The sequence below is a fragment of the Fistularia commersonii genome, chromosome 8, assembly GCF_037954325.1.
Source record: "Fistularia commersonii isolate RoL2024-O1a breed Wild chromosome 8, RoL_Fcom_v1.0, whole genome shotgun sequence".
NCBI lineage: Eukaryota > Metazoa > Chordata > Actinopteri > Syngnathiformes > Fistulariidae > Fistularia > Fistularia commersonii.
In genome coordinates, this window is record NC_141291.1 from 480,996 (window position 1) to 505,621 (window position 24,626).

The 24,626-nt window shown below is 54.7% G+C and overlaps 1 protein-coding gene across 1 annotated transcript in view; it reads left to right on the forward strand.

Annotated features, from left to right (window-relative positions):
* The window catches only part of drosha (drosha ribonuclease III), a 93,542-nt gene that overhangs the window by 51,883 nt on the left and 17,033 nt on the right, over positions 1 to 24,626 (forward strand). Inside the window, exons 23-29 of the mRNA XM_086150464.1 lie at positions 1,218 to 1,288; positions 10,986 to 11,030; positions 14,120 to 14,277; positions 18,642 to 18,747; positions 20,369 to 20,510; positions 22,420 to 22,502; positions 23,683 to 23,786. Of these exons, the coding sequence (XP_086006590.1) occupies positions 1,218 to 1,288; positions 10,986 to 11,030; positions 14,120 to 14,277; positions 18,642 to 18,747; positions 20,369 to 20,510; positions 22,420 to 22,502; positions 23,683 to 23,786 (709 nt within the window). The remainder of the gene's footprint in view (positions 1 to 1,217; positions 1,289 to 10,985; positions 11,031 to 14,119; positions 14,278 to 18,641; positions 18,748 to 20,368; positions 20,511 to 22,419; positions 22,503 to 23,682; positions 23,787 to 24,626) is intronic.

Sequence of the window (24,626 nt, forward strand, 5' to 3'; positions counted from 1 at the left end):
CTCACGCACGTATTTGGTCTTTGCGGTCAGATGCCGGGCGGCGGTAGGAGCGCGTCCCAGGAGTGGCCTCCATTACTCAGACGCTCAACCAGATTTTACGTTTCCAAAGGGCCTTTGAAAGATGCGGCGTCCGCCGCGCTACCGGGGGAGGCGTAGTTGTCGGGCTTAATCGAATTTTACAAACATCGGGGCGATGGCTGGTAGTAATTTCCCCACTCTGTTTAGAAGTTAAGGGCATCTGTGTTTGTCTTTGCGCGCGGCACTTTGTTTGTATTTCTTTATGGCCTCCGTTACGTCGGCCGCATCTTCACTGTTTGCGTGCGCAAATGGCCTGTTAGCCATCTGAAAGCACTTCCCCTTCCCAGATGATGAATCCCTCATATGCTTTTGATGTCGTCCATGAAAGGCCCGCTCGCGCATTTCGCCTCGCAACCGCACCGCCGCTCCATTTCCGCCGGCTCATTTATGCACGTAATAAAAACCCGCCGCATGATTGTATACCCAATTTGCCAGGTGGTTATTGCCTTCTAAATTGAATGAGCCGCCCTAAGTGTGATGGTCGAGACTTGTACGCAGCTTAAAGGCACCCCGGTAGCTGGGCTGCTCCGGGAGGGAGCGGTGAAGGAGGGAAAAAGTGCCGCTCATGAAGGGGGGTGTACTTGTTTGAAGGCGCCAACTATCTGGACAGAAGGAGCTCCACGTCACCCCCTCGGAGAGACAAATGCGGCGTATTCATCTTGTCGCCTCAGCCCTCTACGACTCTGGACCAATTGAGCGAGCGTTGACTCTTCCTCCCTCAGAGGCGGACCAGCAGCGGGTCTGAGACCGCTGGGCTACCGGACGCTTGGACGCTGGGATGCGGTGCCCTGGCAGGTGTCATGAAGGTTTCCCCTGAAGCATCAGTTCTGGTTTAGCTTCTTCCCTCTTCCCGTTCACTCCGCGGGTCTCAGGAGGACAAGGTTAGGTTATCCAGAAACAGAAGGTCGTTAGACCACGGAAAGAAAAGCTATTGTAACCAGTCGCCAGGTTCACTGACCAGGTTCATCCTGACCAGCGTTCGTTAACCCGCGAGTATCACATTGTTCGTCCGACGCCGCCGGCTGGGAAAGACTTTGAATGCGAGCCTGCGACAGACGGATCGTCCTTCGTACAACTGGAGAAGAATCCGGGGAACCCTTGATTAACCTTTGCTGAACCGACTGCATGTGTCCCCCCAGGTGCGGTGTATCTGGAGGGAGGCTTGGAGGAGGCTCGACAGCTCTTCGGAAGATTGCTTTTCAACGGCGAGGTAACGCTGCTCTATTTTGGTTTCTGCTGTTTTTCCCCTTTTGGAGGTTCTTCATAAAGAAGGTTTGTCTGCTCAAGCGTGCGTCCCTCTCGCGCCGCAGACCGTATGCTCGTGGTTTCTGGAGTCCCCGCTCGTAGGGGCGGCGTATCTCAAACCTCTGGAATGCCTCGGAGGCCCTCAGATGGGCTGCAGATGTGGACTTGCGCTGAGAGATGAAGTGATGTGGTTTAGGAGGCCCCGTGTTGAGGTTGCTCTGATCGCGCGAACCGCCCTTCTGCCCGTGAAGCTCAGCGTCGCCCTCATAAGAAATGCCCGGGTCACAGATGAGCCCCTCTCACTCTGGAGGAACCTTCTGCGGCTCCTACAACCTTCTCGGGAGTGAGAACGCTTCATAGGATCCGGGGAACATGGACCTCGGCTCCCAGAACCCTCTAAGCTCGTACTCCGAGGCGGGTCAGAGGCGCTTGGCGATCGGTGGAACTCACAAGCCACTGGCACGATGCCATACATCTGGCGGGCCGTGGAGCCATTTTTAAAACCCATCCTGGTCACTGCTCAGATGTTTTCTTGGGTCCAAATGGACAGAAGCAGTGAGACAGGGAGCTCGTGTGTCCCGCTACGCCTCAGAGGGGTTTCCAGGGCTCACGGACGAACATCTACACTTTGGCCAGAACGAGCGCCGAGTTAGCTAACGGCTAACGGGGTTCTTCACACGACGAAGATAGAAACACCTGGAAACACCTGGAAGTGGACATCTCTTAGAAGTGTCGTGTCCGGCGGCAGCTTTGCTCCCTTGATGGACGGATGTGAAGAAGACGGCTTCGGTCCCGAGCGGTGAACCGGAGCGTCCGGACCTCGGGGAACACGCGTTTCCAGCATCTTCTTCGAGCGGTATTTCTTTCCGCTGAGTTTGTTTATTCCGAGCGGCGTCCCGGCACACATTTCACAGGGACTCCATGATGAACCCGTAACGGCCCCATCTCCACTTCTTCATCCGTAACATGAGATGGAACTCCACCCGCGCTCCGAGGGATTCATCCGGCGGGACTCTTGATTTATTATTGAAAAGCACATGAAATAAATAGATAATAATCTGAGCGGCCCTTCGGCCTCCTCTGAAATATCCTCCCGCTTTGCGTCCGGCTGATCCAGCCTCGTGGATCTCGGGCGCCGTGAACGTGAGGCGGCAGGCTTGGACACAAAGTGGTTCCCATTTGGTTTTGGTACAATTTAATTCTGTCATTTCTATTATTGTTATGACATTGCTTTCATGACCTAAGTGCAAAATCAGTCAATTGGTAAATGAATGAATATAAAATGAAATCGAAAAATTGGTAAGTAAATAAACATAAAATGAAATCAATGAATTGGGAAAGAAATGAACATAAACTGAAATCAATAGATTGGTAAGTCAATAAACACAAAATGAAATCAATAAATTGGCAAGTAAGTAAACATAAAATGAAATCAATAAATTAATAAGTAAATAAACTTAAAAGGAAATCAATAAATTGGTTAGTAAATAAACTTAAAATGAAATCAATAAATTGGTAAGTAAATAAACGTAAAATGAAATCAAATTGGTAAATACATAAATATATAATAAAATCCATGAATTGGTAAATAGATAAACATAAAATTCAATCAATCAATTAGTAAATACATAAACATAAAATAAAATCCAAAATTGGTAAATAGATTAACATAAAATTCAATCAATCAATTAGTAAATACATAAACATAAAACTGAATCAATCCATTGGAAAAAAATGAACATAAAATTACATCAATAAATTAGTAAATACATAAACATAAAATGAAATCCATAATTTGGTAAATTGATTAAGATAAATTAAATCAATAAATTAGTAAATACATGAACATAAAATGAAATCAACAGGTAAATATACAGAAAAGCTCCGTGTCAGAGACGGGGAGGTAATTGTTGTGTGATTCTGCAGACAAACTCAGGATTGACATCGCAGACGGACGTCAATAGGAGGCTGTCAGAGACGGATTCCGAGCTCGGGACGGGAAATAAATATATGAAAACATGAATAAATAGAGATTGGGAAGGAGGAGGCCGCAGTCTGACAGCTGGTGAAACTGAACCATGCTGTGGGAGGTGATATCGACACCCACATCTGCTCATCATGCTTATGGAACCAGGAGAGGACGGTATCGGGTCCAGGGTTCTAAAGGTGGTCCTCCTCCTCCGCGTCCTCCACGTCCTCCACGTCCGGACCGCCCGACTCCAAGATCAGGCGCTTTCTCCATCCGACCGATCGCTCGGCCAGAATGAAAGGAAAGGTGGAGAAGGTGGAGGTTTGAGCGAGCGCGGCGTCTGGTTTGGAGACATCGAGGAGAAGACGGGAGCTACGGCTGTGGAGGTTCCTCTCAGGAAGTCTGGATGGCGGAGAAGATCACCAGAGTTCACCAGAGGGACGGCACGTGTCAGATATTCTGGAGATCAAGTCACTCTGAGGTGGCCTGGACGCGGACTGAGGAGGGATGGAGAAGATCTGAGGTTTATGGATGGATGGAGGGGAAGAGGACGAGGTGATTGGCTGACGTGAGCCAAGAGGACGAGGTGATTGAGGGGAGCGTCCCAAAGTAGAAGAAGAAGATTTATGAATCAATATTCAGTAACTTCCCCTTTCCTTGGTAATCTTCATAATTGCCTCTTCACAGCTACGACTTACTGACACTCATGTAACTCATTAAAGCGTCTCTTTCTTGGAGAGAAGAAGGAAAGCGTCATGCGTGTCCTCGTTAGCCGGGAACCTGGACGCCGGACGCAGAAGGTAGCTTCTACCGCTTCCACCGCTTCCACCGCCGAGGAGAACGCGTCTTTTATTTATCATTTTTTTATGTCCTCCTCCTGCGGTGTGACCTCCGCCGGTCTGAGGCCTTGGTGGGACACGTGTGTGTGTGTGTGTGTGTGTGTGTGTGTGTGTGTGTGTGTGTCGGAGCAGCACAACAACGCAGATCTGCCGTCGTCTCCTTTCACCCTGGCGTCTTCCAGCCGTCTGCACGCTAAACCTGGGAAATATGGAGATTAACACAGAAAATAGGCTAGTGTGTTTTCCAAAATGGGCTGGATGTGTGGAACAATGTGTCTTGCCAGACTTAAGTGGGACAATTGCTATTGTGTGTGTGTGTGTGTGTGTGTGTGTGTGTGTGTGTGTGTGTGTGTGTGTGTGTGTGTGTGTGTGTGTGTGTGTGTGATCACCGGGCATGAATAATTGATGATCGACCCGGTATTTGCATTTATCTTGGCGGCGAATGTTATGAATCAATTAAAGGACTAGAAGCAGGTCTTGCGTGGAGCAGCGGTGGAGCAGCGGTGGAGCAGCAGGCTGGGCTCCCAGCGAGCGTTCACACGGGGTTCCGGACGCCCGGACAACATGAGCACATGTCGCTCCGGGAACCGAGAGACGAGCCGATACCTTTAGAAATAGATTATCTTCAGGTCTCACTCCACAAAACTGTTTTTCCGAGACGTGGTCCTTGGAAAGGAGGGGTCTAGACGAGGGCGTGCCGGAGCCGGGGCCGTCTGGGCCGGTCGAACCCCGGCTTTGATTCCGCATTCAAACCCGGCCGGTTCGCCGTTTGCCGAATCCCGCTCTCGTTCGTAAGAGCATTGGATTCGCCGCTGGCCGCGCCCCCCGCCTGACGGCATCACGTGTCCTCGCTAGCGTGTTTGACCGGGGACGCTCCGTAAAGCGGACACATGAAGGCGCTCAAACGCGTAGCATCTCTGAATGAAGCGCGGCGGCTTCACGGGTGCAGACACGTCCACGTCCGCGGGCGCCCGGAGAGGCCTCGGCCCCTGGGCGGTTTATTATCCCACGCCCCGTCCTCCACACCCTGAAATAAGATTCGGGCAGCAGGTCTCCGCGCAGCTGTCGACGTCGTAACGCCCGAGATCTGGTTTTTGAAAATCGCCTGGCCTTCAGCCATCCGGTGCAGCGCGGCTCCCCTGTTCGTACGGCTTGCGCGAGATCCTGATCCTCTGCAGCAGAAATAACCCAGCTGGTATTTCCGGCGGGAGTCCGAGCTGCAGGAAGCGTTTTTTTTTCTACTACAAGACGGCTGGGGGGGGACAGATGGACGCGGACCGGGACACCGAGTGCCAGCCGGGCGCTGAGAGCGTTGAGGGGGCGGAGAGCCCGAGATGCCATGAATTCACGCCTTCCATCAGAGGAAAAGTCTGTCCGTGGAGGAGCTTCGTCGGCGTCCAACGTTACATCTTCCGGCCTCAGTCGAATCCAATCGCGCATCTCTAACCAGGCCCTGGATGTGTTTTTCAAAGAAATTCAGGTAGAACCGCTTCGGAGGCGCGCTTGTCCACAGAAGGTACAGCTCCTCACCGCAGGAGCACCGCCGTTCCTACACGAGTGCTCGAGGCGGTATTACCAAGTATCCTGCTTTCAAGCTAATAGGGAGTTTGTGTTGATCTCGTTGCATTTTGTTGCGTGTTTTTTTTTTTGGCTCCGGAAACCTTAAAAAATACAACACCCCTCAGGACACCGGCTCGCAGAAATCCATACACGCCGTTTCCCTTCTTCTCGGTAAAAACAAAAAAGCGGCTTGACGACTTGTTAGATGTTTTAAAGCCCCAGGATTTTCAATCATTGAACGGCGGCTACGAGCAAACTCCCAGGACCAGGTGTGAGGGGGGCCTTCTCCTGCTCCTCCTTCGCCCCAATGATGCTTTGTTTTTACAAGTTGCCGACCATTTACGGTCGACCGTTAACAAAGACCTCGGACCTCCTCCTCCACGATTTGGTCTCGAAATTTCTAGCGCCCGAAAACGTCCGGCCCCAGACGAAGGGTGGCCTCCCTCGCCTTCTGTTGTCCTTCAACCGCCATCGCCCGGTTTTCCCGTTCCTTTTGTGGTCGTCTCTGGACTCTCGAGCGAAGAGCCCCCCGTCGGGCGGAGGAGATGTGGCTTCCTAGCGTACCACATCCCGCAGGAGACAATACATGCTAATTTGCTAATGGCCTCATTTTGGCTGTTATTAAAGCATCGGCAGACAGACGCACGATATCGTCTGAAGGGGTTTTGGGGCTTCCAACCTGGACTCGGCAGCTTTAGAGAAAAGAAGGCGTTCGTGCCCCGGCGCCGTCCCCGGCAGAAGAAGCTATTTTGAATAGCAATTAGCGCGTTGCAGATTTCATGGGCCGACCGGGGGGCTAATGCTCCGACACAAACGCCGAGCGGAAGAAAACAAACAAACCGCCAAGGCTCGGATAATCGTCGCAGAAACTCCGAGAGATCGCCCAACCTTTCCCCCGACATTTCATTTAGTGTTATTTTATTCCATTCCCCCATTCGACATCAGTCTCTTTGCACTGGAAGGCTTAAAAGCCTCCTAAGGGCGGCGTTCCTCTAAAGGCGATTGCATCTGTCTAATTCTTGAGGTCTTCCCTTTTGCCAAGAAACCTTTTCAACGTACCCTTTTCACGACAAAAATGAAAGAACGGCTCTGAGCTGAGGAGGGTTTTTTTTTTCAGAATTAAACCAGCAGCAGCAGATTATGCAGCGCTCCGTTTGTAGTCCACGGGTCACGGACGGACTAGCCTGTAGGCTAGTTGTTGTTAGCGTTGCAGAGCGTCCGTCACCGCCACGTCTGGCCTCTGCCTTTTACCTTTTCTTGAAATGAGGGTCATTTTAGCGGAGGTACGGAAACAAGTTGTCCTCTTGTCCGTCTTCTTTTGAGCGTCTCTAATCGGTGTGTCCCTGTTGTTTGCCGGAGCCAATTAGAGAAAAACAAAAAGGCCCAAATGGACGGCAGAAATTGCAAACGGCTGTTTATTTGCACTCCTGCTTACGCAGGTGAAACGCTCGCCGCCGGCCCCCCCCGCCCAGCCGCGCTTCATACGTCGCCTCCGGTAATGGTGGCCTGCACACGTGCACGCACACATTCGCGCACGCTCACACACACACACACACCCCTCCAAATGCCTCACGAGTGTATTTGTGTTTATTGTGAAAAGAACAGCCCCCGGCCGTGACTCGTTGTGTGGCGGTGTCAGGGTTCCTAATTCTGCATTGACATCGATTTGTTAAATTTCTATGCTTTGTCCTTTGACAGGCGAGGGGAGTGTTTTCAATGGCCGAGGTAAAGCCTGCGCGCCGGCTCCGTCCGTCCTTGGCTCGATAATGGGATGGAGAATGAATGCACGTGCGCATTCACGGGCCATTTTCCCTTCACATTTCTTTCTTTCTTTTTTCTCCCCGCACTCCCAGGAACCGTTAAAGATGTGCTCTCCGGCCCCGGCTCTAAATTGCATGATAGACTCGAGCGAAAGAGTCTCCTTGACCGTTCGCCGACAGAAGGCTCGGTTTTGGACCCGGGGCCGCTTTTATGTCGGTATCGATCAGCGACGCTATCTCCCTTCGATTTCTCCGCTGCACTACTACGTTTGATGGATTGATTGGCAGCCTGTAGCTAGAGACCAATTTGTCAGGGAGCATCAGACCTTGTCGGAGAAGAGCTCCATTATGTCCCAATCATAGATGGCTAAGAGTCCCGGGAATGTGTGTGTGTGTGTGTGTGTGTGTGGGCCGGGCTGGCCTGTAGGTAGAAGGTTTGCCGCCGCCGCCGCCTGTTCACGCTCGGCTGCAGATCCTTGCTTCTGGACTCCTTCGCGCCCACGATTACGGTCCGCCTCGATCGACGCCGCCGCCGAACGCGGAATCTTGGGCGTCCTCCCCGCGTGGCCTTTCGCCCGAGATTTCATTTCATTTGTTTTTCTTGATTTCCCATCCCGCTTTTGACATCTTGTTGACATTTCAGTGAATATGCTTCAGCCAGGCGGAGGCAGCAGGAGGACAGACAACAGTTATTTCTAAATCCCCACTTGATGCCGGCCTAATCACGGCCCGTCTTGTCTTCGCGAGCGGCCCGTGATTGAATCATTAGCGGTCCGGGGCAGCGTCGGGGGGGCGGGCGGGCGGGCGGGCGGTTCGCGCCTCGTGGCTTCTTTAATCATCGGCCGTTATCACCAGCTGACGAGACCTTCATGTACGTCGGCGTCTCTGCGCCCGTCCTCTTGCCCCTTCTTCCCGGCGGCCTCCTTCAGTCTGACCACGATGTTTAGGTAGCGCGTAATTAGCCGGGGACGGGGCTCCCAGACCGGCCGCCCCGCAATGCGCACCGAGTGCGTCAACAAAATTAGCATTTATGAAGTATTGATGACAGCAGTCGGCCGCGTTTGACTCAATTATCATGTGGGGTTGTTACTCGCCGCGCCGCTCCCCGGCCGCTCGACCCCATCGGCGACCTCATCAACAAGTCGGCAACGCTCCGAGGCATGTCGGTTTAGAGTCGAAAGAAAAAAGAAAATGGTTTTTCTTTGAAACGATGCAGTTTTCACGGCCCACAAAGCACAGAGCGTGACTAAAGGATCCTCTTCCTAAAGGTCCAGGAGGACGTTGGCAGCCTGGAGTGTCCTCAGACAACCTCCGGTCCAAGGGCTCGCTTAGGCTCAACTCTTAGGGGCGGAGCCTCCCGTCCAACCTCTGCCCGTGGTCGGGTGACCCGCGGTCCCGTAGCCAAACTGAGCCGTACCGCCGGACGCCGTGGGGGGGGGCAGGCTGGCGCAGGATGCTCAAGGCAACCAGAGAAGAAGAAGTGAACAGGGCGTGGACATGACCACGGAGGACAGTTCTCCGTCCGTCATGCCGCCCATGATATGCAGTATCGCCTGCTCCTCCACCAGCGCCGTGTTGAATTGTCCAACAAGAACCGTGCGCTGCCCTCTAGCGGTTATGTTTCTTAGCAACCGTGGCGATTTGAGCGGTGATGCTTGACCGTGTTCATGTAGCCCGAGTACCAGTGAGCCTTTGGAGTATTCTGACAGTCATATCCTTCCTTGGCTGCTCCTCTTGGGTCGGGCGGTCGCATTAGCGTGATCTCCTGCCGCCTCTGCGGCGAGAACCCGGCCGTGGCTCCGAACGTTCGCCACTTTTCCCGGTTCAAACCCCCCGGACCAGCTGGCGGTATCGACTGCGCTCCGTCCTCCGCCCTTGACTCCACACCTGGTAGGTAGTTAGCGGCTCTTAGCCTCGGCTTCACGCCGCAACACAAGAAAACCAAAAGGAAGCCCGTGCTCAAATCTATTGACCGCTTTCATGAATTTTTCATCCGGCGCTCCAGGCGATGCGTTGCCTGCTGCTAAAGCGATGAGGCGCCCGTTCAGAGCTGCCGGCCACACACAGCCTCTCTGGTGGACCATCACCACGTTTAAAGCTCCGTCTCCTTGAACCTTTTAAGTACCGTGGCGAGGCCCTGGAGGCCCTCGGGGCGGATCCAAAACCGTCCCCAAATCCACGCTGACGTGGGGTAGTTGGCAACAACAATAGCCATGGATTACTGCCGCCCCCTCCCCCTTTCTGTCTCTTCTGACAAGGATCCGATGCTGGTGGGGAAACATGGATCTCTGTCCATCCAAGAGAGAAGGTTTCTGTAGCTGGTGCACCGCCTCGGTCCTCCTCCCTACCTGGTGGGCTGGATGTTTTGACGCCTCCCTACTGGGGTGCTTGTTGGGCTCTGAAAAGAATGTCCCAAGAAGTCGAGGCCAAAGCTACAAATGTGCCGCGTCTCAGTCAGTTGACAAGCGTCTCTCCAGTCTGAAGGTTGGCGGTCGGATTCTGGGTGGCACCGGCCCGGCAGCTCCGCCGCCATCGGTGTGTGTGTGTTGTATTGATCCAATGTCAAGGTGGCGAAAGCGGCGTCTCGGCGGACGCCGTTCTTTTCCCCGGAGCTGCATCGGTTGGAGCTTCTGCCTCGCAGCAGGAAGGACCTGGTTGGTGTGTCTCGATGTGGCCCCGTGATCCTCTGCTCCAATCACGGGGCCACATAGAGACATGTGGTGGAATGTGGGGTTTTGTATGATGTGTGTGTGTGTTGTTGTTTGTGTGTTGTAATGTGTGTGTGTGGTTTTGTATGGGTACTGTACAACATTTGGAACAGATCTTTGCGGTATTTGGCCATTTTCTGTTATTACTGAATGTAAGTTAAGGGTTTCTGAAAGAAAATACACATTTGATTGCCATTCTATTGGATGTGTGTGTGTGTGTGTGTGTGTGTGTGTGTGTGTGTGTGTGTGTGTGTGTGTGTGTGTGTGTGTGTGTGTGTGTGTGTGTTGAACAAAGGTTAGACTCCAGAGTCGTTGCAGTGTGTTCAGGTCAGCTGGTTGATTGACCTGGGCTGAGGTTCAGGTGGAGTCTACTTTGGGTTGTCCACCTCTCCCGCGGGAGATGGATCTGTAGGTATGTGTGTGTGTGTGTGTGTGTGTGTGTGTGTGTGTGTGTGTGTGTGTGTGATAAACCTCAGCGTGCTGCTGTGTGTGGGTGAAAGGTGACAGCGGTTCTCCCTGTGAGGGTCTGCAGGAGCAGCAGTTTCTGGAAGGAACTCCCCGACCCGCTTCTCCATTTCTTCTCTTCTTCTAAGTTTCCAGGGCCGTTTTTCAATCCCAATCTGTCCGTTTCCCGCTCCTTCGCTCCTCCCCTTCCAGGGACAGGAGACGTTTGAACTGTAATGAGATTAATGGGGAAAAGGTGTGTTCTCATATCCCACCAGCGGTTTGCAGGTTTACTGAAGGAAACGAGATGGTGTGTGTTCATGTGTGTGCGTGTGTGTGTGTGTGTCCTTCCTCAGTAACTTACCTCTTCTTCCTCCCACAGGAGCTGAGGGAGGTCTGGCTCAACTACCCGCCGCACCCTCTGCAGGTGGGTGGAGATCCGCTGGTCTGTGCCGTCCTACGGTGGAGGTGGAAGGTCAACACCCCCATCGCTCCCCTTCTTTCTGCCTCTGCTCGTCACCCCTGTCAGGACCCCGATCCCGTCCTCCTCCTCCTCCTCCCCCTCGGCACCGCATCATCTGCCCAGAAACACTGAACGTGTCGACAGTGTTTGCTTGAAATTAGGATTTGGTCGACTAGATCAAAGATGCCGTAACAGGATTACAGTCCCGGATCACAAGGGCCCCGCGGGGGGACGGAGAGGCGTCCTTCCCCGCTCGTGTGTGTGTGTGTGTGTGTGTGTGTGTGTGTGTGTGTGTGTGTGCGTGCGCGTTCTCTTTTAGCACTTTATTCTCGTCTCCCCAAGTGTGTGCTGCCTTTCCCTGCATACGATTTGTGCACAGCGGGGCCCTGCAACCAAAAATACCAGCGCGCTCGTGTCTTCATACGACTTTATTTCAATATTCAGCCCCTTTCGCCCTCCACCATCTCCCTCCTCCACCATCTCCTCCTCCCTCCTCCACCATCTCCTCCTCCCTCCTCCATCTCCCTCCTCCACCATCTCCTCCATCTCCCTCCTCCACCATCTCCTCCTCCCTCCTCCTCCATCTCCCTCCTCCACCATCTCCTCCTCCTTTCCTACCCTCCTCTTCCTCCTCTTCCTCTCCACCCCGGTCCTCTGAAGATCTGACAGCCTGGATGTTCTAGTGTGTCGGTTCTTAGAACACCAAATATATCCACCATGTTTGGTTTTTGTGTCCCCCCCCGTCCCCCGTGACGGTCTGTGCGGCCGACCCTCCCCGACCTCCAGGCTTCACCTGGCTCGTCATTGGCCGATCCAGCGGCGCCGCCTCACTGGTGCCCATGAGGTGGCGCCCTGGTCGGGCCTTCCTCCGGCCCTCCTCCGCCTCACCCTGAGCTTCCCCCACGTCTTGGGTGAGATGATCTTATCAAATGAAATGGCCAGAGAGAAGAAGACTAAATCCACCATCTTTCTTTGACGGCGTTGGACGACCGCCGTCGGAAGGTTCCCGTGCGGCAGGCGAAGCGGCGCTTTCAGCGGCGAAACCCCCGTGCGGGTCGTGGCCGCCGTGGCCGCCGTGGCTCCCGACGCCTGGAGACGGTTGAAAAGTGACTTTTTGAAAGGTTTTTCTCCCAACTGAACTTCCCTCCTCCTGCTCTGCGGCGCGTCGGAAGCCCCGCCGCCGACCGTCCGCCCGAAGTGAGGCGAGCGCCGCACTCGTCAGATGTCGTTAGTTGTGAAGCGTGACATTTCAGCCCTTCCGTTAATTAACGGACGAGGAGGGTGGAGAGGAAGAGCTGCAGAGAGGAACATTTTTTTCAGACATATTGGAAAGATGGAGCCACGACATTACCAGCAGCGTTCCAATTAAAAAGGCAGGGTTTAAAAATACATCTGCGCTCGGCGCCGCAGCCTCGCCGCCCCGAGACCGTGAAAGCTGTTTACTTGATTTCCGCTCGGAGACGCCGACGCGGCAGAGGACCGACATCCGGGGGACGGACCTTCTCGAGGAGGGGCTCCTCTCCTGCCTTCCACTCTCCGCGTCCCCGACGTGGGTTCGCCAATGTTGGAGAAGGACAGGAGGCAGAGCTGGAGATGTGGAGGTTCCTCTCTGGGAGCGAGGACGGTGGAGAGGATCCATCTGAGACCTTCTGGAGATAAAGTCACACTGAGATGGTTTGGACGTGGAGAAGATCCGGGTAGAAGGATGCGGAGCTTGGAGCTGCCGGAGGAGGTGGAGAGGAGGACCTCAGGAGAAGGTCGGGTGCCGGGAGACGGTCGGCTGTGGCGACCCTGAAGGGAGCGCTCCGTCAGAAATCCTCTTTACTTTTTTGTTCAAGCCTAGAAGGCAGATGTTCACCGAGGTGAGCTTCTTCCGAAAGGTTCCTCTCAGACACGGAGAGAAACCCTTCGAACTCATTATTCCGGACCGTTTGAAAACGATGGAATTACAATGAGCACATAAAGGCCGTCAAAATGGATATATTTGTGCATTTTGTTTGCCAAAGCCTTTGACAGCCGCCTGCCTGGCTCACAAACCACGTCCAGATGATCTCCACCTCCTGCCGGTCGGAGAGCCGTCCCGGAGGAGCTCGCGGTCCGACCTCACCGAGACCACCTACGGGTTTCGGAAGGACGCCGTCTCCACGTCGAGCAAACACGCCGAGAGCGCTTTGACTTTTCCTCGCCAATCAGCGCAGCAGCCCGGCCTCGCACCTCCACCCCAGCAGGTCCTGGAGCTCATCTTCATCCAACCATCTGCTACTCCACCAGGAAACCAGAGAAGTCACCTGGAGATGTTTGACCGGAGGTTTGAGGTGGGGTTGGAACACCTTCTGGGCAGCAGAGTGCTCCTTTGAAGGATTCTGCCGGACAACTTCACCGGGGAACGTGGTGTTTTGCCACACGTGCACTTCCAGAACCTCCTGTCCTCAGAGCGAGGACCTCACCTCCTCGGAGAGACACAGATGTGTTCCATCCCGGAAGCAGTGAGAAGAAACACAGGTTTCTTCCTGGCTCTGACCTTTCATGGTTCATACAGGTGAAGCTGAGGAGCAGAACGGCTGGAAGTCCTCACAGGCCCACAGCGGAGCTGCTGCAGCAGGATCTTCTTCCTCCACCGCTCGTGGAGACGTTCACTCTTTCCACGAGTTGCAGGCCGTGGGTCCTGACTAGATGGTCCATCTGTCCGCATCCTTCCACCCTAGGAACATCCATCTCTGGACGACCTTCAGAAAAAAGTCCCGCTTAAAACTTCTGAAAAATCCCAACGCGGTTCTTGGACGAGCCAAAAGAACTTCTGTCCAGATGACGTGTGGAGAACCGGCGCCGGAGGTGGAACCCGGTTCCTCTTCTGGAGAACGTACGGGCCTTCAGCCCCGCGAGCACACGACAAGGAGTCCATCTCAACATCTCAGCTCCAGTTGTTTGCTGTTATAGTCACATAAAAAAGTCCCCGAGGTTGAACTTTTCGGCTCTTGGACTCGTGCGGTAAGTGAAGGTTCCTCCTCTGCGTTTAGTTAATTCCTACTGTTTCTCTGTCACATGTCTTTCAGGTCCAGGAGCCGCAGACGGACCGCCAGCTGATCGAGACCTCCCCGGTCCTGCAGAAGCTCACCAGCTTTGAGGGCTCCATCGGGGTCCTGTTCACCCACGTGCGTCTGTTGGCCCGGGCCTTCACCCTGCGCACCGTGGGCTTCAACCACCTGACGCTGTGAGCGCATCACGCTAACAAGCCTATTTTACGCACATGGCGCATCACGCCATGGTTACCCTCGCCCGTTCCCGCGCGGCGAGCACGCACGCCGAATGTAGCGCGAGCCTCGCTCCCCGGTCGCCTTCGTCCTCCCCGAAGGTCTTCTCCACGACGCCGGGGAGCTGAGACGCCCATCGGCCGCCTCCTCCAGGATGGAACCCCGGCTTCTCCTTCCCTTTCAGACGCTTATCTGGCCTGACGGCTGCTCGGCCTCCGCCAGAGGATCTTACCTTTCGCTTTCAGTCAGAATAGTAGTGTTACTATTATTTTGTTGTCCTGAGGCGGCTCTGGGCAGCTGATGGAGACCAGAGGATTCCCCTCGCAGGCGGCAGCCTTGTCGAGGAAGCAAACCCTCAACCCCTCACCCACCCTCTCCTGACTGTACGAGACCGGAAACTACTTCTTCTTTCGGCTTCTCCCTTCAGGTGTCGCCACAGCGAGTCCACTTTCTCCATCTAACCCTATTCTCTGGATCCTCCTCTCTCACACCCACTACCTTCAGATCTTCTCTCACGACGTCCATAAATCTTCTCTTTGGTCTTCCTCCAGACCTCTTGCCTGGCAGCTCCAATTCCAGCATCCGTCTACCAATATATTCTCTATCCCTCCTCTGTCCATGACCCAACCATCTCAGTCTGGCTTCTCTGACCTTCTCTCCAAAACATCTAACATGTGCTGTTCCTCCGATGGACTCATTCCTGATCCTCTCCATCCTGGTCACTCCCAAAGAGAACCTCAACATCTTCATCTCTGCAACCTCTAGTTCTGCCTGCTGTCTTTTGGTCATTGGAACAGTTTCTAGTCCAAACATCATCGCTGGTCTCACCACTGTCTTGTACACCTTTCCTTTTATTCTGGCTGATGTTCTTCTATCTCTTGGTACCCCTGACACTTTTCTCCACCCATTCCAACCTGCTTGGACCGTCTCTTCACCTCTTCTCCACACTCTCCTACGCTCTGGACTGTTGACCCGAAGTACCTGAAATCCTCCAGCTTCTTGATCTCCACTCCCTGTAGCCTCACCGTTCCACCTGAGTTCCCCTCATTCACACAGATATTCTGTCGTACGAGAGCGGAAACATTGGCGGGTTAATAGCTGGATTAGCTGCCGTTCCCCCTGCGACTGGTTCAGCAATTAATCTCCCGGCTCGTCTCCTCCTGGATCAGCCCACGCAAAGCCCGCCGCGTCTTCTGGGTTTTTGTAGTTTGGAGAACTCCCGGTTCCTCCGGCCGGTCCGCGGCCGGGCGCGTGAGACCTGCAGTGACGAGTCCGGTCCAGTCAGCTTGTATTTGTAAGGCGGCGAATCCAAAGCAGGTCGTCTGAGGACGTTTTCCACCTCGAGCGGGTCTGGAACGCACTGCTTGAGATGAACCCTGGGGCAAGTGCTTGGAGACAGAAGCTGGGGATACAGGTCCCAGCGCCGTGGCGTGGCCTCCTGCCTCGACCGGCCCGGAGAAAGAGATATGAAGCCAGAGGATGAGGGTTCCCATTACTAATACCAGTGGCGCTAGCAGCTACATGCTAAGAGCTGAAATGATTCGATAACATTCATCAAAGAAACAACGATGGTGGACGCCTGGCGAGAAGCCGCAGAAGATGAAGCCACATCCCAGGGAACCCGGGACTCGGGAGAAGATATGAGGTCCCTGTGGAGCGCTGCTGAGCGGGGCTGCAAGAGAGCCGCATCATTGGATGTAAGCCTGCAGAAGCGTCACCGAGGGCTAAGCTACCGCTAACGATGAGCTTTCTCACAAAGGACGGTCGAAAGCAAAGAGATGGCGTCCTGGTCCAGGATGGAGATGTGAAGGTGGTTCCACAGGAGAGGAGCTCGCGTCAACATCTCGGCACGCGCTCACCTCCTCCCCGCCTCTGGCGTCCTCCACGACCTCCTGGAAGACCACGACATTGTGAAGAGCCGCATTGAAAACTCAAGTTTGAGGAGACTGCGGCGGCTCGAGTGTCGGTTCCGCCGTGTTTCCTTCCGTGCGCTGTGATTGGCTCGGCTCGCTCCCCAGCTCCGCGCTTTGACAGCTAAAGCAAATTAGCGTTGGCAACACGCCGCCGGTATCTCATTGGCGGGCTGCACTCCGGAATTGGTTGCCGGGGTTTGCCAGAAGGACACGGCTCACACACTCGGCTTCGTCCTCCTCTAACTCCGTGTGTGTGTGTGTGTGTGTGTTATTTACACACACACGGCTCAGTACGTTCTAATCCATCACTCCAATCTCAAACGATGAGACGTCCCGGGATTGGCTCTCTCCACCCCGGCGCCGTCCAACCTGAGGTCACGTGACGTGACGGAAGCTGAAAGGAACCCTTCGGTAGCTCTCGGCTTCTCGGCTTCCTCGGCTTCCTCGGCGGCGGCCAAAGACGGGCTGACCTACATAAGCCGGCGGCGGCGGAGCTCGGGCCGCCCACCAGGAGCAAAGGTGATCCCGAAGTGGGTCAAGCTGTCGTGGAGGAGAAGAAGAGGAGGAGGAGGAAGGAGAGGTCGGACAATGAGGCAGGCGGCAGATGAGACCGGACCGGCACCGCAGGCAGAGGACGGACCGACCCAGAAGGAAGGTGTGGAGGACCACAGCAGGAGGTGGGCTTCTTCTCTGGGAGGAGACGGCAGGGCAGAAGACCCGAGCCTCCTGTCTCCTCAGCGACGGAGCTGCAACACCTTCTCGTTCTAGCGAAAACAAATAGGAGCTGTTGGGTCTCGGTCCTGGTCGGACGGAGGTTCTCCTCTCTGCTCTCCTCGCTCCTCTCACCAAGTGGCCGTGGACAGGAGAGTCCAAACCTGGTTCCTCAAACGTTCTTCAGCCTCTGCTGGTTACAATGAACAGTGCAAGGAAATATCTGCAGGGGTAGAACACGTCCTCCTCCTCCTCCTCCTCCTCCTCCTCCTCCTCCTCCTGCCCCAGCATCGTTCCAGTGCAGTTGAAGTGAATAAGGGCCGTCTCTTCATGCTTCCTCTCTTTGACCCACTCTGTTGCAATTTTCCGCCCATTTTTTTTCCTCACTGCTATTCATCACAAAATTAGATGGTGTTCCCCTCCACCCCTCCACCCCTCCGTCGCTCCACCCCCTCAAATCCTTTCTCTAGCCATGCTAACCTTCTCACAGTGGCAGCTGTGGGTATGCAGCGGAGAATCTGTTCACGCGTTCAGCACTGGAGTACAAGATGAACCCCCACCCACTCCACTCCACCCCACTCCACCCACCCACTCTGCCTCCTCCAGGTCACACCTCTTCTCTCCAACCCTGGCAACAAAAGAGCCTTTTCATTTAAGATCTCGGACTATTTTTAATGCGGGTGGGCGTGTCAGGCGGCAACCCTTCCCTCTTAATGAAGCCCAGTCCTGAACTCTGTGTGTGTGTGTGTGTGTGTGTGTGTGTGTGTGTGTGTGTGTGTGTGTGTGTGTGTGTGGGATTCTCCACGTTTCTCCCAGAAAGCGGTGTTTAAGGGTGAAATCTGTGGACCGGTCCCTAAGCGTTGGATCCCCCATGATGACGCAGCTCCTCTCAAGCCTGCTCAGATCATCTCTGATCTTTCAGAGTGGAAAACTATATCCCAGTTAGCTCCCGTGTGCTAATGCTAACACGAACGCTAACAGGGCGGCTGCAGCGCGGGGGGCTGATGCCGCTAGCCCGGTTTGGCTAATGTCTCGTGTCGTCGCCGCCACAGGTGTGTTGGGACGCCCGGTCATTGCCTGGTGTGCACGTGTGCGTGCACGCTCGCAGTCAGAATGGAACCGCACACGCCGGTTTATGGCCGCGCAGAACCGTGTCGGTACGAAGGTCCTGGAAGCCTCTTGCGTCGTTTTCATTTCCTGACGTGGATTCACTCATTCAATTATTCATTCGATATCAAACGGCGTTTTGGGGTTTGACCTGGATATTTAGCAACCAGTCGTCCAACTCCTCAGGCATACATTTGGAGCCCCTTCGAAAAAGAAAGCTCAAGAAGAAACTCGATGGCCATCTTTGACCTTCTCCTCCAGCCTCTCCCGTCCGTAGATGTCTGCGTGCCGTGTTGCCGGATACACGGCGATACCTCCTCACCCTCCTCCTCCTCACCCTCCTCCTGCCGCTGCACCAGCGCTCATCTGCAATGCTAATCTATGATTCTGTTTCATTAATGGCCATTACAGCGGCAGGCGGCGCCGTAACCCCCGTCTAGAACCGAGGAGAGCGCCGCCATTTTCCGCCGGGTGCGGAGGGTGGAGGACCGATATCCCAGATATCAGCGGGCTTTGTGAGAAGATACCAGGCTGTGTGTTGAAGACACCCTGCCAACCCCACCCTGATGTCGCGTCTCCGTCCTCTCTTCCAGCGGCCACAACCAGAGGATGGAGTTCCTGGGAGACTCCATCATGCAGCTGGTGGCCACCGAGTACCTCTTCATCCACTTCCCCGACCACCACGAGGGGCATCTGACGGTGAGCGATCCCGTCCCGCCGTCACCTGCGCCCAGGCTCTCTTCACACACTCCTTCACACACCCGCCTCATAACCTGACAGTAATTACAGAGGGAATTAAATAGCAGACAAATAGTTGTCAGGAAACCGATTGGAAGGCCCATAAACAAATCCATAAATCGTGTTCTCACAAAGCTCTTCAGTGAATAAATAGATAAAGGAATCCGTGAATGGAGTTTAAACATGAATATATTAAAGTGTGCAGACACATGAGACGTGTTCCACCAGCGCAAAGCTGATCTCCTGCAAACACACCAGAGATCTGCTCACAGAGGACAAGGAGCAAGGGGGGGGATAGGAGGAGGAAGAGGAGTACACACACACACACACACACACACACACACACACACACACGTTTGGTGGTACTGTGTGTGTGTGTCCACTCGAAAATGGAAAGGAGAAAAACAGAAAAATTCAGCCTTATAGCTGTGTGTGTGTGTGTGTGTGTGTGTGTGTGTGTGTGTGTGTGTGTGAGATGATGTTTTTTTGATTTGCCCGCCAGGTACCTCCACCTCCCTTCTCCTTCCTCGCTTGTTTCCTCCAACCCACCTGGCGGCTGCCGCGATGCGTTCGCTGTCCTCAGGAGACCACAGCGTCCGGTGCTTTCCAATAGCACCTCTTTGTTGGCACTTTTTAATTCAATCCTTTACATTTCTTTTTTAAAAGCTGTGGAGTGTGCAGAAGATGAAGTTCCTGGTGAACTTCCAGCAGCTCCTACCGGAGGAGATGATGTCTCTGTTCTTGATTGTTGGCGGGCGTCAAACCCCCAACCTTCGTACCTCCTCCAACGGGTCCATGGAGACGTATCTGCTGTCTCTGAAGAAGCGCACAACCTCCTCCGTCAGGCTTTCTTTTCTCCTTTCACTCATTCCTTTGTTCAGTATCTACACCGCGTTTCCCGCTGTCAGGGGGCGGAGCCTATGCCAGCCGCGATCGGGCAGGAGGCGGAGCTTAACCCGGACTTCGGGGACACATATAAAGATATATAAAAATCTGGACAATGCAGGGTGTCCGCTGAATCTCCTGTGTGTGTGTGTGTGTGTGTGTGTGTGTGTGGGAGGAACCCTGAGGAACCCCACGCAGACACGGGGAGAACATGGAGACTCCATGCAGTGGGAATCCAAGCAGGGACCTTCTGGCTGCGAGGCCTTGGTTCAAAGCCCTGCAACTCCGTCCACTTCTTTTTTTATCATTTGTTTTTAGCCCACAGTCAAGATGGTGTGCATTTGAAATGGAAGTACAGATGTAAAGTGCCCATTCAACTGGTGTGTGTGTGTGTGTGTGTGTGTGATCCAGATAGTTGTATGTGGTTGTGTTTTCTTTATTTCCTCCTCTATATTTAGTGTTTCCGCCCCCCTCTGAGCAGCTAATGTACCTGAGCGTCCGCGGCGCCGCCGGCCGGCCGCTCGCCCGACGCTCACAATGCAATATTTAGCAGAGGCTCTGCTCGCTCAAACATTTACTCCACATTACCATTCCTCTTTGATGTATTCTTCTGCACCATGTTTTTTTTTTTTTTACTTCCCCGCGATGGCAAACACGCCAACGCGCAACTCGGCTCCTCTTCCTGTCTCCTCTCCAGCTGCTGCGTAGTTCTCTGGTGAACAACCGCACCCAGGCCAAGGTGGCCGAGGAGCTCGGCATGCAGGAGTTCGCCATCACCAACGATAAAACCAAGAGGCCCGTGGCGCTTCGGACCAAGACCCTGGCCGACCTGCTGGAGTGTACGTGTGCCGCCGCCGTTCGCTTCAAACCCCGGGTTCCAAATCTCATTGCGTTCGGACCGCGGGAGGAACCCGGAGAACCGTGAGGAACCCCGCGCAGACGCCGGTAGAACATGGAGACTCCAAGCAGGGGGGACCTTCTGGCTGCGAGGTGGAAGAAGCTCGCCGCTGCACCTCTGTGCCAGCCTCATATTTATTTTTCAAGATACGATATTGTTTGACCTCCAGCGTTCTCCACGGTTCTCCAGCCCCGGCAGGAGAAGCGAAGGGGGGCTAATGGGAGGCCGTATGGATGTTTGAGGTCTAATGGAGGCCAGCGGACCCCCGTCCCTTCACCGGCTGAGTAATGGTAGCATAGCGGTCCGATAAAACCCGGAGCCCTCAGTGCCGTATTTGCTCCATTAGTTGGAGGAGATTGATTGGAATGGATGAAGTGATCAGGGATGCAGCCGTGCCTCCTGCACAAGATGCATCTCCTGCACAGCCTTTCTTCTTCTTCTTTTCCTTTGGGTTTTTCCCTTCCGGTGTCGCCACAGCGAGTCCACTTTCTCCATCTAACCCTATTCTCTGGATCCTCCTCTCTCACACCAACGACCTTCATATCTTCTCTCACGACGTCCATCAATCTTCTCCTTGGTCTTCCTCCAGACCTCCTGCTTGGCAGCTCCAATTCCAGCATCCGTCTACCAGTATGTTCACTCTCCCTCCTCTGTCCATCACCCAACCATCTCCGTCTGGCTTCTCTGACCTTCTCTCCGTAACATCTAACATGTGCCGTTCCTCTGACGGACTCCTTCCTGATCTCATCCGTCCTGGTCGTTCCCAAAGAGAACCTCAGCATCTTCATCTCTGCAGCCTCCAGCTCTGCTTCCGGTCTTCTCTTCAAGACCACTCCGAACCATACCGCACCGCTGCTCTCAGCGCTGTCTTGTTCACCTTGTTCACCAGAGGAAGACCAGAGAGGAGGTTTATGGATGGTTAGATGGAAGCAGATGATTGCTTTTGGCCGTCGAGGGAACCTCCTGCTATCTTCACGTCTGGCGGCTGTGACGTTTCTCCTCGGAAATGTACCAGGACCTGTTTGCTCCTCCATGTGGGGTCCAGCTGTGCTTCCACAAGTTCTTAGCGCTAATGCTACGTGGGCCTAGTGGCCCAAAGGCCTGTCCACCGAGCCGTCCTCAAAAATATACAATTGAGCGTACAAACTCTCCCCGCGGCCGCCGCTTTGTTGGCTCTCAGCTTCTCCTCACCTGGTTTGCGAGCGGACGGTTGTTGGCCTTTGCAGAGAACGGCGGGTGAAGAGCAAAGGATTGTTTTCTCCTCCGGTGTGGGAGGAACATAATTACAGCCGGCTGCCGTCGTTCCGCTTCTGCTCCGCGCCGGCCCGTCAAGAGCGACCTCAATGTGTTGGACCGCGGAGCGGAAATCAGCGGCGAGCGGGCCGGATCCAGCTCCGCTGTTCGCCGGAGGAGGCGGAGGAGAAGGTTGGAAATGAAGCAGACCTTTTCGTGCCGGCGGCTCGGAGAACCTCCCGAACTGAAGAAGCGATCTATCCTTCACGCCGGCGCCGCTGAGCCGGAGCGAAGCCCGGACTCGGGCCGCACAGCTGACTGAGGGGAAACGGACGTCGAGGTGAAAAGGCGGCGCCGCCAGATGAAAACGTGGCCCGGCTCCTTCTGCATCCGTGTTTCTTTTCCCGACCGCCATTTCCCGCGCGTCTGGTGCGACGGCCGGCTTTATCATCCCCTCCGTATGGATTAGCTGTCTTCCCGTGAACCCCGCGTGGCCTCCTGCGCAGAGGCGGCAGCAATAGCGGAGCCGTTTAAGTAAAGCGTCGAGGAAAAAGGACGCCGGTTCCCTCTTTCATTGCCTTTGTTTTCTGAAGTGCTCTTGTTCTTGTTCCCTCCAGCTTTCATCGCGGCCCTCTACATCGACAAAGACCTGGAGTACGTGCACACCTTCATGAACGTCTGCTTCTTCCCCCGGCTGAAGGTGAGGTCCTATTGATAGCCGCCCGCCGATCGATGGGCGGCCGAGCCGGGCCCCTCGGAGAGGGATGATGATGGCGAGGCGGGAGGGGGAACGGCGGCGGCCTTAATGGCACCGGCATCGACGCGAGGCTTAAAGTGCATCTCCGATCGCTATTTTAGTCGTCATTAATGGGAATCACAGCGTCGCCGTGCGTCTTTTGGGTTGCTAATGTTAGCCCTCATTGTTTTCCTATCGATCCGCCCGCCGTCAGTTCGATGGCGTCCGGATGAAGCGCCGCGAGCGTCATCGGGCTCGCCGTACCTCCGAGCGCCGCCGGAGCTCTAGAAAGGGCCTGCACCGGGCCGCGGGCCCGGTCCCCGCAGAGCCGCCGCATCGGGCTGATGGCATGCTAATTGCTGTCTTGGGGAGGCTCTCCGGGGAGAAGCTTCCAGATTCACGGTCGCTGCGACACTGAGACGGAGAGAAAGAGAGGGAAGAAGGAAGAAAGAGAGAAGAAGGGAGAGCACCTCATTTCCACTTCCAAGAGAAAAGTTGTGAAACGGGTCGCCGCCTCCTGGAAAGAAGAAAACCCAGCGTGGCTGAGCGAGCGACTCCATCCTCTTTGGAAGGGAAAAGAGAAGCGGCGGCGGCGGACGCCCCTCCCTCATGTTCCCGGGCTCTCCATCTCTTTCTTCCCCTCCGAGCGTCCGTACGGAAGAAACGTAGCCGATTCGACGGGGTTCCGTTCAAAAACAACCGAACCCCCCAGAGAGAGCGAAGGAGGAGAGAGGCGCTCTCTGCAGAGAGAAAATTAATAGGAGCAGACGTTTCTGGATTCAAAGTCTGCTTTTTTTTCCTGCGTGGAGGCAGCTTCCCCCGTTAATGGAAGAGCTTTTAGAGCCCCCCGTCCCCCCGGGCCGCACCGGGGAGATGGATCAGGGCCGCACACCTGGGAGACTCCCGGCCGCTCTTTATTTCTGGCCGGGGACCGACTTTTTCCGTCTTAAGTAGCCCGTGATTTGTACTTTCTGCCCGGATGCCGGCGTGGACGCGGTCAGGGGGAGAGCAAATGGCAGCAAGCGAAGAGGATCGGCGGGGCGGGAGGAAGTAAAAGCTAAAGGAGGGGGTTGTCGCTGCAGATTTATTTTTTATGTTTCTTCTTTGATTGCATGTGTTGTTATTCTGCTTGTGTGTGATGCAGGAGTTCATCCTGAACCAGGACTGGAACGACCCCAAGTCTCAGCTGCAGCAGTGCTGTTTGACCCTGAGGACGGAAGGCAAGGAGCCCGACATCCCTCTGTACAAGTAAGTCCTCGAAGGCGGCCGCCGGAGAGATGCTGCTCTTGCCGAGACGAGTTTGGTCCTCGCGCACGTTTCAGTCTGAAGATCACGGCGGCGACCTGAGACAGCGACACGAGGCCTCGAATTTGAAAGCAGCGATCGCAGCTTTCAGGCAGTTGGAAGAACTGCTCGGTTTGAGTTCCGTTCCAGGCGGTGGCCTCCAGGAACCTTCTAGCTAGCAGTGAGGGACCAGGGTAGGGAGCGGTGGGACAGCAGCGTCTGCGACGTGGACATAGACACCATGGAGGTGGAAGCTGCCACAGCGCTCATGGAATACCAGCCGATCACGATGGCTGAAGTGTGTCTATCTTCTCCCTGCACTGCGTCGCTAACGTTCTGCTCAAAATGTCTGCAAGACCTGGAAACGCCTCCTCGCTTCATGTCCCACTGCTTTTGTCTATTATGTCCCAGGAAAACATCCGAGCAGTGACCAGCAGAGGTTTTAAAGTGGCACTCTCAAGGTCCACAAGAAGTGTCTGGTCATGGGTGTAGCTTTTGGGTTCCACCAAGCACCGCTGAGATCCTCTGGGAGCATGAAAAGAAGCGAAGACGGTTCTTGGAGCTGAGTTCCGTGGTCCCTGGTTCCTCCGCTGTCTGGATGCACCAAGAAACGTCTTCGCCTCCAGACCCGTAGAAACATCAGCCCTCCAACCCGGACGCTCCGCTGGGATGCGTCTCGCTAAGACGGTCGCTCCCCGTGGCGTCGGCGTCCAAACCGGGCTTTGTCTTAGCGAATGCTAACGACAGCGTCTCCTCGCTGTCACACCCTGACATGTGACCCTCCGTCCTCCCCGAGCGGCGCGT